This window comes from Podarcis filfolensis (assembly GCF_964270895.1).
Source record: "Podarcis filfolensis genome assembly, chromosome: 16".
Taxonomy (NCBI): Eukaryota; Metazoa; Chordata; class Lepidosauria; order Squamata; family Lacertidae; genus Podarcis; species Podarcis filfolensis.
The window spans coordinates 35,800,833-35,813,386 of NC_139620.1; the positions used below are offsets into that span (position 1 = coordinate 35,800,833).

The window sequence follows — 12,554 nt, forward strand, 5'->3', positions numbered from 1 at the left end:
TGGCACAAAAAACCCTCTTCTGCTCCTCCTGCTCAGGAGGATCCAATCTCCAGCTTGTGTGGATGGAGTCAGTCCAGGGCCTGATGGTACTTCTTTGAGAAGGTGCCACCTGCAGTTCAGTGGCTCACCACACGGGGCAGCTTCAAACAGAACCAGCAGCTCCTGACATTTTCCATTTCCCCCTCCTGCCCCCACCCCCAGGAAAAAGAAATATGAGAGGCTTGCTGGGTCTGGCCAAAGGTTATTCTTGTCCAGCATCCCATTTCTCCTATTTATTTAGTCAATCAGCTGCTTCCCAGAAGCCCACAAGCAGAGCTCAAATGCAACAACCATTCTCTTCTGTTGGCACCCATCACCTGGTAGTCAGAAACAGAGGATTTGAACATGGTGATTCCAGGTAGCGATCATGGATAAGAGCCATGGTTCTATGCCAGAGGTCATTTCTACCTTTGAATAGACAAGAAAACACAAACCAGGGAGGTATTGGGGAGGAAGTTGGTAGCCATGAAGTCTCCTCCAGCCTCAATGGAGCATGAAGAATAGGCAGGAGTTATTTCACTCGGGGACATTCCTGCACTATCCTCCATTAGCAGCGCAAGATAAAGGAGCCAAGCCTAAGTGCCCATTAAAATTTCCCCATTCTACTCTCTTTTCTTTCTCCTGAGCTGGTTTTTATAGCTTGTTGGGCAGTGGGACAAAGGAGAGCACAGAAGTGCATACTGTGCATTGGGGAGTCTCAACTTCTTGGGTTGGACTGATGCACTCATTTTCGATCTGCAGGGATTTATTCATTTCTGTTTATGGTGGGGAGCATCCTAAAGCAGCATCTTCCCCACCTTCTGCCCAAATTGGTACAGCCCATTCTACCATCTCACTCGGCAACATTTTTATAGACCCCGTTCAAGTGACTGTTTCTAGACATGTGAGGGAAATGAGTGTCCCCTTGCAGATTCCTTCTGTGTCTGCCTCACCTACTTATTTGATTTGCCTCGAGATTGAGACTTCTATACATTCCTCATCTCCATAGAAGCCATGACCTGAACCTTTCTGCTCGGAAGCAGAAAGGTTCTGCCCTGGCTCAGTTGGAGTATCAGAGACCTGTGAATTAAGTAGGATCAACACACTGGTGCCTTGATGAGCCCAAGCATGAACCTGCCTCTGTCAGCCAAATCTGAGAATAATAGGCTACCAGCGGTGAATGGCTTTGCCCTTCCAAATGGAAGAAAGGAACATGTTTCAGCTGCTCCTCTCCTCTCCCTCCCTCCCTACTTTCAATGGAAGCGAAGTCATTTGGGGGTGGGGCTTGAATTACAAATTGCAGTTAAAAGAGCATCTCCCCAAAATGTCTTATACCTTTCCCCACATCACTGTTGCCTGCCATGCATCCCTCTCCCTTCCAGAGCTGCCAACTTGAATAAAATATTTTTTTGGGGGGCGGGGAGCAGGTAAGCCCAACCCTGCATAATCAATGACATGACACAGTGCACACACACCATTTGAATGGCAATGCCCATCAACTGCAGAAGGGGCAGCAGCACCCTCAAATATTTTATTAGGGGACGTGAAGACCCTTTGGCTTCCATGCCTCCTTCTTTTCCCTGGTAGTGGGACAAGGGTGGCAGCCTCTTTTCCTCTTCATTGGGATACCATTGCTGTTAGGAGTTTAGTTAGGGCTCTTGAGAAAATTTAATTCAACTTGGCTCCTAAGCCCAGTAGAGTTTATTGAATCTGGGAGCCCTAGACAATGTCACTTCCCAGAGCTCCTTCAGCCTGGAACACTACTACCACCACCAACACCCAACCAACAGGTAAGTTTGGAGAAAGAATAAGGGAACATAGCAGGATAAGAGTTCATGGGATTGGGGTTGGTTGGAGGGAAATTGAGATGTTCATAATCAAATCCTGGGATCTTCAACATGCAAATCATGTGCTTTACAACTGAGCTGTGTTTCATTCTGAGAGACCAAGGGATTGTTTTTTTAAGCACCTGCAAGGAAATACTGAAGCAAGCAGGCATATTTAGGCAAGCCAAAGAGAATAGCATCACTTAAATGCTACTTTAAAATACCTTTTTAAAGACACTGACAACCACCGATAGCAGTTGAGCTCTCCCCATAGTCAGATGTGCAGGACTCTCAGAGCAAGGCTTATGAAACAGGGGTCCACAGCTCAACTGTAAAGCACATGATTTGCGTGTTGAAGATCCCAGGATTTGATTATGAACATCTCAATTCAAAAAGGTCTCAGGATGCCATTCCAAGGAAATAAATCTTATGCAGCCTTTGGAGACCCAATATCTATGAGAAGAGATTGATCCATGGTCGAACTTGGTATATGACAGATTTGTGTGTTCAGCTTGCATACATTAAGCAGCTTTCTCCAATTTTTGCTGTTCTGCATTATGTATGACGCAGTCATGTTCTCCAGTGTGATTCCCTCTCAAGCCTGGAAGAAGACATAACAGGAAGAGGCACCACTCAGGGAGCCTATGCCCTGCACTCGAGAAAGCCATTTCCTCCTGGGAGGAGAGGGGGTTGCGGGCTAAACCCTCCACCCACACACGCGGGGGCGGGATCTTGCCCCCGCGTGGACAGGGAATCCCCGGGCGTGCCTTCCACCCCGTCTGCCAATCGGCGGGCCGGGGAGGCGGGGCCTAGCCCATTTAAGGCCAGGCACGCCCGGGGACCGCCCTCTTTTCCCTTTCCCAGCCGAGCGGTTTTCCCATCCCACCCACCCTTTAGGATTAGCTAGCTATGACCTTGCTATGGACTTCGGTTGGTCGCCGCAAGGGGCCTGGTAGGAATTTTTCCAAGTTGGCACACTTCAAGCCTTTTGGTTTTTTCGCCTACCTCATAGCAAACGCCACAACTTCCACGGTATTGGCGGTTAGGCATTGGCAGGGGTTAATTGTTATGCAAATGAATGGGGGGAAGGAAGCGCCATCACCTTCCCCAATGGAAAGGGTAGTCCGGTAGAGGACTCCGGGGGGCGTTGCCTTGTCCGAAACCTAGGGAGGTAAGGGCCCCCGGCACGCCCCCGAGCGGTGACACCCGTGGGATCCTAGTTGGCGTACTTCAACAGGACTCCCACGGCTTGTGGACAACCCTTCCCGGTCTCCATGCCGGGTAGACGATAGGAGCCAATGCCTAAGGCCAATACCTTTCAATTCTGTAATCAATAAAGTTGTGGCCTTTTTATGCCCATTAACCTTAAATAATGTGTCCAGTGTCTTCATTTCTCATGGGGGGAGGGGACTTGCCACGCAATTTTCTGAAGCAGAATATGTGTCTTTGCTGGAGACTTTGCATTTGTAAGACACACTCACAGTATAGTCTTTGTCTGCTCCACACATGATCTAGAGCAATATGGACTGGGAATTTGTTTAAAGAGAACTGAACAAAACATGAAAGCTAAAAATCTCAGGAAACAGATTACTGTATCTCTCCAGAACCGCCACCCCTGCTACAATGGCGGGATCACAGTATGCACACATCTCGGTGCATTGCTCAAGAGAACTGCCCGAATAGATAGAACAAAACAGGATTCCACATACTCTACCTGTTTGGGCGTATGGAGCAGCTCCTGGGCCACAGTGACAGCCACAACAGCTCGGTTACTCACTGCACTGGGCTGAAGGAAGAGTGATAATCCAGCTACCAGCTGGACCCCCATATCCGTGATGGTCACCTTCTCATCCAGCACCGTCACAGTTTTCTCTGCCAAGATGGAATCAGACAGCGGAGACAATACCTTTGGAAGAAGCCAAAGGACAACAAGGAATCTATTTAAGATGGGGTTAAAGAGCAATAGTCACCCCTCCCTGAATTCCTTATGCCAATTTATATTTTCTCACAGGAGTATTTCAAGACTCTAAATGTCCTACAATAATGTCTAAGGCGGGGGCTGGAGAACCAGCATGCTCATTGCTAGCACAATTTTATTCATCGTTGCTGCATAAGTTGGAAACAGGCCTTTGGCAATGGCTAGTCTACCTACCCCTTAGTGAAACTGTGAAGAGGGTAGCCAAATACCTGAGAGGTATGAAGGACTACAGGTCACTGGCAGAGCCATCTGCTTTATATCAGTGGTTCCCAATGAGCTAAGTACTGCAAACCCCGTTTTTCAAAAGCCAATCCATGGATCCCCTACTTTTGACAATTTTGATATCTCTATGGTAGTTTTTGTTATGTGAATGGTGCCTCATACCCCCTGGGTGGGTTATGCAGACCCCCTGGGGTCTGTGGACCACCAATTGGGAACCTCTACTTTATATGACAAAAGGGCCCATCTTCAATCCATGGCATCACCAAGCACGGCTGGGGAAAGACTCCCAGCATCACCAGGGCTGGGGAAACAATGCTAATGTAAACCAGGGATTGGCAACTTGTGGCAGTCCAGATGTTCAGTTGCAATTCATGCTTACCCAGACAGCATTACTAATGGTCAGGAATGACAGCTATACACCAGAACATCTGTAGGGTCACAGGCTCCCCACCCCCATTGTAGACCATAGTAACTTAGACAGACTAAAGGTCCAAACTGGTATAAAGCAGACTCCTATGTTCCTATCAGGCATGTTGACTTGTTGGTATCTACAAGTGACTTGTCACTTGTTGGTATCTTTTGCATACAGAAGATCCTAAGTTCAACCCCCAGCATTTCCTGGTAGGTCTGGAAGAGGCCCTGTCTGAAATTCTGGAAAACCACAGCCATTCAGTGCTGACGTTGACAATACTGAGCTAGTTGACTCCATACAAGGTGGCTTCTTAAATTTAGGCCTAGAGTTTTCAACTAGGGGAGGGGCGATGGAGTTCCAGCTTGTTGCCTGCTAGCAGAAGCCGTATTAACCAGCTGCAATACCTTAGAGACAGGTATATTTAAAAAGAGGCGTTGTACTACTGCAAAGCAGTAAAGATGGGCCCAGTTTTCTGGTTCTGGGAGCTGTAAACATCATTTGAATGTATGGTAGATAAGACCATTCAGCTGAAGTTCTGGCTTAATAGGGTCAGGACATATGAGGGAGAGAGCCAGAAACAACATCCCATCTGGAAGGACTCCTTATACACAGATAATTCAGAAAACCAAGAAAGCTCAGTTTCTTTGCTGCTGCTATTCATGGATCAGGCCCTGAGGAAATAATATCTATGGCCAGAAGGGCTTCCTGTAGCTGTTGGAAACAGGATGGCAGGGAAACCTTGCAGGGCTGACTGTGTAAGGTCCAGGGAGCATTTGCTTGAATCTGAGTTGTCTGAGCTCTTTGGGGAACAAACATACAACATGGCTTTTGCCCCAGTGAGATTTACCATTTTCAGTTTACCCTTTTCCATTCTGAGCAGTCTACTGAGGGCCACAGGACAGTGACCAGCAAGACCAGAGGCAAAAGTGGATGGGGTAATACATGTACCTTGTTTTGGTAGGCTGGTCTCCACACACACTCACAACCCCTCTGGGTCCTCCATTCAGACAATGAAGAGGCATTGTCAGTGTTCAATGACACATTCTAGCTAGGCAGAAACACCTGGGATGCAAAGCAGAGCCCATGAGGTATGTGGTCTGGAGAGAGGGGGCATGTGCTGGGCACAGTACCAAGGGCAAAATAGAGAGGCCTGGAGGGCCATATTTTGACTCCAATTTTGAGGCTCCCCACCCCTGCTTTTGCCCATGCTCAGAATCGGGCAAGGCATAACACCCAGGAACCATGCTACTAATTCAGGGCATCCAAGGAAGCTTCAACCCTGCCTTTCTTGCACAATAAAACCATGGAATGGGATGCTCTCATACCTAGGTGCAACCACAGCAGCTCAAAAGATGGCAACCATTGTTGACTGACCTGGACCATTGTCATGCCGACTTCCTGTCCCACCAAGACTTTGCCCCCCTGTAGCTGGGCCACGTGAGGCTTCTCTAGCTTCATGAAGTCCGTCACCAAATCCGTGATGTCAAACTGCCAATCAGATCCTAGCAAATAGGTGAGCTGTCCCCACGGGCTGGTGTCCTCAGCTACAAACTGGGTGAGAACCCGAACCATGGCGTGCTGGTACTGGAGGGTGCAGCCTCGTCCTTTCCGCTCATCTTCGTCCTCATCATCACTCTCCCTTGTAGGTCTGAAAGATTATTATTTCAACTTAACATTCATTCCCAACCAGCACAGATATCTAGCAGGTGTGCCTCATGTGCACAGCTGTGCCTTTTATGAAGAAAATGCACCTTGCAAGCATATGAAGCAAACTCTTGCTTGGAGAAACCAAAGAAGACCAATACGTTCTATTATGGTTGCTAGATCATGGTCAATGCACTTTCTCATAAGGCCCTAGTCAATGATGAGGTCCATGCCCAGACAAGAGAGTTTAGCTCAGTTGTAAAGCACATACATTGTGCGCAGAGCATAGGAATTCCACCTGTCTCCCTCAAACCACCCTTTCATTACCCAAGAAATTAAGACTGTTACTTTGTATTATTTCCAAAAACCAAACTTGGCAACGGCAAGGGGGGTGACCCCAAAGGTAAATGAGGAATGGAGGAAGGTGTCAGACTGAGTGAGACTGTTGGTCCATCTAGCTCATCGTTGTCCACACTGACTGACAATGGTTCTCAAGGGTTTCAGGGAGGAGCCCTTCCTATCCCTACCTGGAGATGCCATCCCATTGCCATAAGCCAGGCATAGGCAAACCCCAGCCCTCCAGGTGTTTGGGACTACAATTCCCATCATCCTTAGCTAACAGGACCAGTGGTCAGGGATGATGGGAATTGTAGTCCCAAGCATCTGGAGGGCTGGAGTTTGCCTATGCCTGCCATAGACCATGCTCTTCCTCACCCTCTCCTGTCCTGTGGATTGGCACTGTGGGGAGGCAAGGGGATCTCTACAATGGAAAGAGGGTGGGGGCTCATAGCTTATTTCCTATTTATTACATTTGAAACCATTCAGATTTCTGCGCTTCAAACTTTGAAAGCACTACAGGAAAAGTGAACTGGGAGGGTTTGAAATATAGATGGTTAATTTCCCACATAGTGCTGGTGGGGGAGAGCTGAGTCCCTTCCAAGTTTTGTGTCTTCCACTGCTATGTCTCATGTGCCAACCTTCCTTAGCAGTTGGGAAAATTTAGCTGTGTGAGATAGCATCTCAGGCCTCCTCAGATTCCCTGGTCTGTTTGGAGGTCTTCTCCAGGATTCTAAAGAAGGAAAGGCAGGCTGATACATCAGCCTGGCTTGGAGGAGATCAAATGCATTTAGCAACAAAGCTCACCTCTTGTTCGAAATGATGGGAACTCTCCAGCCTTTTATTTGACTCAGCTCTGTATCCGAAACATCAATCTGAAGAGGCAGGCGTGGCACCCATACAGTAACCTGCAGAGGAGCACTCAGGTACTGGTAGGTGAAGTTCACCACTGCATTCACCTTGCCTTTCATTTCCTTGCCGTTGACATAAACATAGTCACACCTGTCGGAAACCTAAAAGAAGAGGAGGGAAAAGAGAAGTATTTAAGGGTGACACCAGTGGGTATGCCATTTGAATAAACGTAGCTGATTCCCTCCAGATATTCTAGGATGTAAATTCTTTTTTAATACAGGCCTTTACAAAAAACCTGAGGGTGATGGGCACCATCTTAGAAGCAGTGTTCGTTTTCCCTATCATACAAGAGGAGGTGCTTCTTATGAGCACCTGAGAAGGCGTGTTCCCTGTTATACAGAAGGGAATGCCTCGTCTAAGATGGTGTCAACAGCAGAGGTGGGAAGCTGTGAAACCAGGGATGATAAAACTGTGGCCCTCCAGATCTTGTTGGACTCCAGCTTGCGTCAGCTCCAGCCAGCATGGCTAATGGTCATGGCCAATGGGAGCTGCAGTCTGATACCATCTGGAGTGAGCCAAGTTGGGGAAGTCCAAGCTGCAGCATCATGTGAACATGTGTGAACCTGTATCACAAATCCATAACACAAGGTTTGCAAACCATCCCATATCATCTCTCCCCCAATCTCTTGCATCCTCCTTCCATTTTTTTGGGAACATTTTTTGAATTTTACAACAAATAGTGGTACAAATCTCAGTCATCATGTTATTTACAATTATTCTCCCTCCCCTCCTCTGGACTTCCCTCAACTGCCCCTCTGCTGAGTTATTTAGTTTTATTTATCGTATCCTGCTTTTCCTACACAAAAACAAAATCCCTTATCATTTCTCTGAAATATCTGTTACTCAAATGAAATTATGAAAGTTTACTCAAATCCTGCCAGTGGATCCAGTCCATTCTGTTGTTTCTGCGAATAAACTGTAAATGGTTCCCAGACTCTTTTGAAGTCCTTTTTGTGCTTCTCTCGTAGTTTGTCTGTTAGCTTAGCCAATTCTGCACAGTTCATCGTCCCTGTATCCTCCTTCCTGGTGCACAGAGAGTTCAATCCTGCTTCCTGCGGTATCCTCCCCACCACAGTGAGCCAGCTTTGAGGGTTGGGCAGTGTCAGGGGACTGCCTTCGGAACAGGGGAGGGAGGCAGGGGGGCCGCTGGGATACAGAGAGCCTCCGAAACTCCTGAGGAGCAGTTCCTCTTCCAGCGATGGGAAAAGCCACACCTCCAGTGGAGAAGTGAGGGAAGGGGTCAGCCAAGCGAGGAAAGGGCTCGAGGATGCTGCTGAGAGCCCCAGTACCTCACCTCACTGGGCTGGCCAGGAGGGACGCATGCCACTTCCGTTGCCCACCTTGCGCAGAGGGGTGAAACACAAGGAGGAGAAGAGGAGGCTTGGGGTGCCGAAGTTCTTATGTTGAGGGAGAAGGGGCCACTCCCAGATTCTGCAAGTGACTAAGACAGACATGAACTTTGTAGATCTGCACTGTAAATAGTTTGCACAATAAAACCTGTAAATGACAGGTCGGAGTTCTGCCTGGTTACTCATGAGCAACCACCATCAGCATCTGACAGGCAGCACCACCCACCTGCCAATCACCAGCTGTCAGTATGATGTCAGGTGTCTGACAGGTGCAAGGTCCAACCCACCCCTTAAAGTTGGCCTGCCAGGGTGGGAGGGATAATGACATTGTCCTCTGGGCCTGAAAGGCCTTCTGCAGTCCAAAGCAGCAATGCCTCCGAATACCAGCTACTGAAAATGGAAAGGTGTGAGAGTGCTCTTGTGTTTAGGTTGTGCAAGTGGGTTTCCCAAAGGCGTTTGGTTACCTACTGTGAGAACAGACTGCTGGACCAGATGCACTACTGGACTGATCTGGCAGCTCTTCTGATGCTGCTATGTTTTTACATTCGTAGGTTCTGCACCCTGCTTCATGACATGCTCAGTGGTCCTTAACACTCCCTCTGCTTCCTGTGATCAGGTGTGAGCGCCATTGTTTATGTAGCTAAAATGTAGCATCCACATGTAAAATGAGATGCATTGGCAGGAGCAAGGAAACCTCAAGGTTTGCAGAAGTACAAAATACTAGAAGAAAAAGCCAAAGAGGGGGTCTCTCCCAGCCACTGAGCACTGAGCATGTTCAGTGGTGCTGGAAAGCTGCCTGGCAGTTTGGGGAGGGAGAAATGGAAGACGGAGAAGGGGCAGGAGAATGCAATGGAGTCTCATGAACAGGAATCCTCCTTTTGCAACATTCTGCCATGAGTCCCACTTGCTTAGCATAATCTCCTCTGGCCTTCGTCATTACAGTTAAGATATAAATCCCCACAACAGCTTGATATGAAGAATGGAAAACCAAGTGAAAATAATTTCCTCCACAATAGCCCATTATCTGTTTATAAGCATTTGCAATACGTTTAGTACGATGAAGCTATTCTCTCCTCCCCCATCTCGCTGCCCCCCTTCCCTCCAACGCTGCAGTGGATTTATCATTAGCATGTAAATACTGTCCTGAACTACAAGCATGCATTAGCATAGTCAATTTAAGAGTTATATTAGTAATCACTTCTTTAATCAATGTTGCAATTTACAGACCATTGAGTTTTCTCATTTATTACCTTGCTGAGTACAAGTGGGAGGGATTTTTTTTATACTATTTTTTAAAAAAGAATCCTCTCTAGAAGATATAAATCATTAAGAAGGATGGGGATAGGATGAAGTGACGCTGCTTGATAAAGTCGTTGTCATAGTAATTCCTAAAGGTGTCATAAACGTCGAGGGAAATCTTGCAATGCGTTAATCATGCATAAAGTGGTCTGCAATCGGGGAACCTTCTGTGTTACTAAGGACAGACCAGAATGTTTGCAGAAATTAATCAGCACGCAGCTTCAATTCCCTTTATGCTGCGTGGCAATCCCACCCACCTCTGAAAATGTTTTCATCTTCTTTAAATGAGGACCATTAGCTACCAGAAGGAGATTCTCTCTCCCTGCCTTAAAGTTATATGAACCAGGGCTAGGTAAGTGCTACCAGATGCATCCATGCAACTAGCATTCTGAGAATCTTACATTAAAATGTAAACATGAATCCCCAAGTTTCTAGGCTAGGAGGTTGACCCTGCCTGTAAAAGCTTCATGAATGAACAAAGTTTATCATAGAATCATAGAATCATAGAGTTGGAAGAGACCACAAGGGCCATCGAGTCCAACCCCCTGCCAAGCAGGAAACACCATCAGAGCACTCCTGACATATGGTTGTCAAGCCTCTGCTGAAAGACCTCCAAAGAAGGAGAGTCCACCACACTCCTTGGCAGCAAATTCCACTGTCGAACAGCTCTTACTGTCAGGAAGTTCTTCCTAATGTTTAGGTGGAATCTTCTTTCTTGTAGTTTAGATCCATTGCTCTGTGTCCGCTTCTCTGGAGCAGCAGAAAACAACCTTTCTCCCTCCTCTATGTGACATCCTTTTATATATTTGAACATGGCTATCATATCACCCCTTAACATCCTCTTCTCCAGGCTAAACATGCCCAACTCCCTTAGCCATTCCTCATAAGGCATCGTTTCCAGGCCTTTGACCATTTTGGTTGCCCTCCTCTGGACACGTTCCAGTTTGTCAGTGTCCTTCTTGAACTGTGGTGCCCAGAACTGGACACAGTACTCCAGGTGAGGTCTGACCAGAGCAGAATACAGTGGCACTATTACTTCCCTTGATCTAGATGCTATACTCCTATTGATGCAGCCCAGAATTGCATTGGCTTTTTTAGCTGCCGCGTCACACTGTTGGCTCATGTCAAGTTTGTGGTCAACCAAGACTCCTAGATCCTTTTCACATGTACTGCTCTCAAGCCAGGTGTCACCCATCTTGTATTTGTGCCTCTCATTTTTTTTGCCCAAGTGCAATACTTTACATTTCTCCCTGTTAAAATTCATCTTGTTTGTTTTGGCCCAGTTCTCTAATCTGTCAAGGTCGTTTTGAAGTGTGATCCTGTCCTCTGGGGTGTTAGCCACCCCTCCCAGTTTGGTGTCATCTGCAAATTTGATCAGGATGCCCTTGAGTCCATCATCCAAGTCGTTGATAAAGATGTTGAATAAGACCGGGCCCAAGACAGAACCCTGTGGCACCCCACTAGTCACTCTTCTCCAGGATGAGGAGGAACCATTGATGAGCACCCTTTGGGTTCGGTCAGTCAGCCAGTTACAAATCCACTGAGTGGTAGCATAGTCAAGACCACATTTTACCAGCTTCTTTACAAGAATATCATGGGGCACCTTGTCAAATGCCTTGCTGAAATCAAGGTAGGCTACATCCACTGCGTTCCCTTCATCTACCAGGCTTGTAATTCTGTCAAAAAACGAGATCAGGTTAGTCTGACATGACTTATTTTTCAGAAATCCATGCTGACTATTGGTGATCACAGCATTCCTTTCTAGGTGCTCACAGACTGTTTGCTTAATGATCTGCTCCAGAATCTTCCCTGGTATTGATGTCAGACTGACTGGGCGGTAATTATTTGGGTCCTCTCTTTCCCCCTTTTTGAAAATAGGGACAACATTTGCCCTCCTCCAGTCTGCCGGGACTTCGCCTGTTCTCCAGGAATTCTCAAAGATGACTGCCAGTGGTTCTGAAATCACATCTGCCAGTTCTTTTAATACTCTTGGATGCAGTTCATCTGGCCCTGGAGACTTGAATACATCTAGACTAGCCAAGTATTCTTGTACTATCTCCTTAGTTATTCTGGGCTGTGTTTCCTCTGCTGAATCATTTGCTCCAAATTCTTCAGGTTGGGCATTGTTTTCTTTATCGGAGAAGACTGAGGCAAAGAAGGCATTGAGGAGTTCAGCCCTTTCTGTGTCCCCTGTTTGCATTTCACCATCTTCTCCTCTGAGTGACCCCACTGTTTCTTTGTTCTTCCTTTTGCTACGAACATACCCATAAAAGCCTTTTTTGTTGCTTTTAACCTCTCTAGCAAGCCTGAGTTCATTCTGTGCTTTAGCTTTTCTGACTTTGTGTCTACACGTGCTGGCTATTTGTTTGAATTCCTCTTTGGTGGTTTCCCCCCTTTTCCATTTTTTGTACACATCCTTTTTTAATCTTAACTCAGTTAAAAGTTCTTTAGATAGCCACCCTGGCTTCTTTAGGCACCTTCCATGTTTCCGTCTCATTGGTATTGCCTGAAGTTGTGCTTTTACTATCTCCCTCTTAACAAACTCCCAGCCATCATGA

The 12,554-nt window shown here is 46.9% G+C and overlaps 1 protein-coding gene across 1 annotated transcript in view; it reads right to left on the reverse strand.

The window, feature by feature from the left end:
• Positions 1-12,554, reverse strand: part of TMEM132C (transmembrane protein 132C) — a 257,003-nt gene that overhangs the window by 7,906 nt on the left and 236,543 nt on the right. The window contains exons 6-8 of the mRNA XM_083589852.1: positions 7,244-7,449; positions 5,831-6,104; positions 3,559-3,750 (exon numbers count right to left, since the gene is read on the reverse strand). Coding sequence (XP_083445978.1) covers positions 3,559-3,750; positions 5,831-6,104; positions 7,244-7,449 — 672 coding nt within the window. The remainder of the gene's footprint in view (positions 1-3,558; positions 3,751-5,830; positions 6,105-7,243; positions 7,450-12,554) is intronic.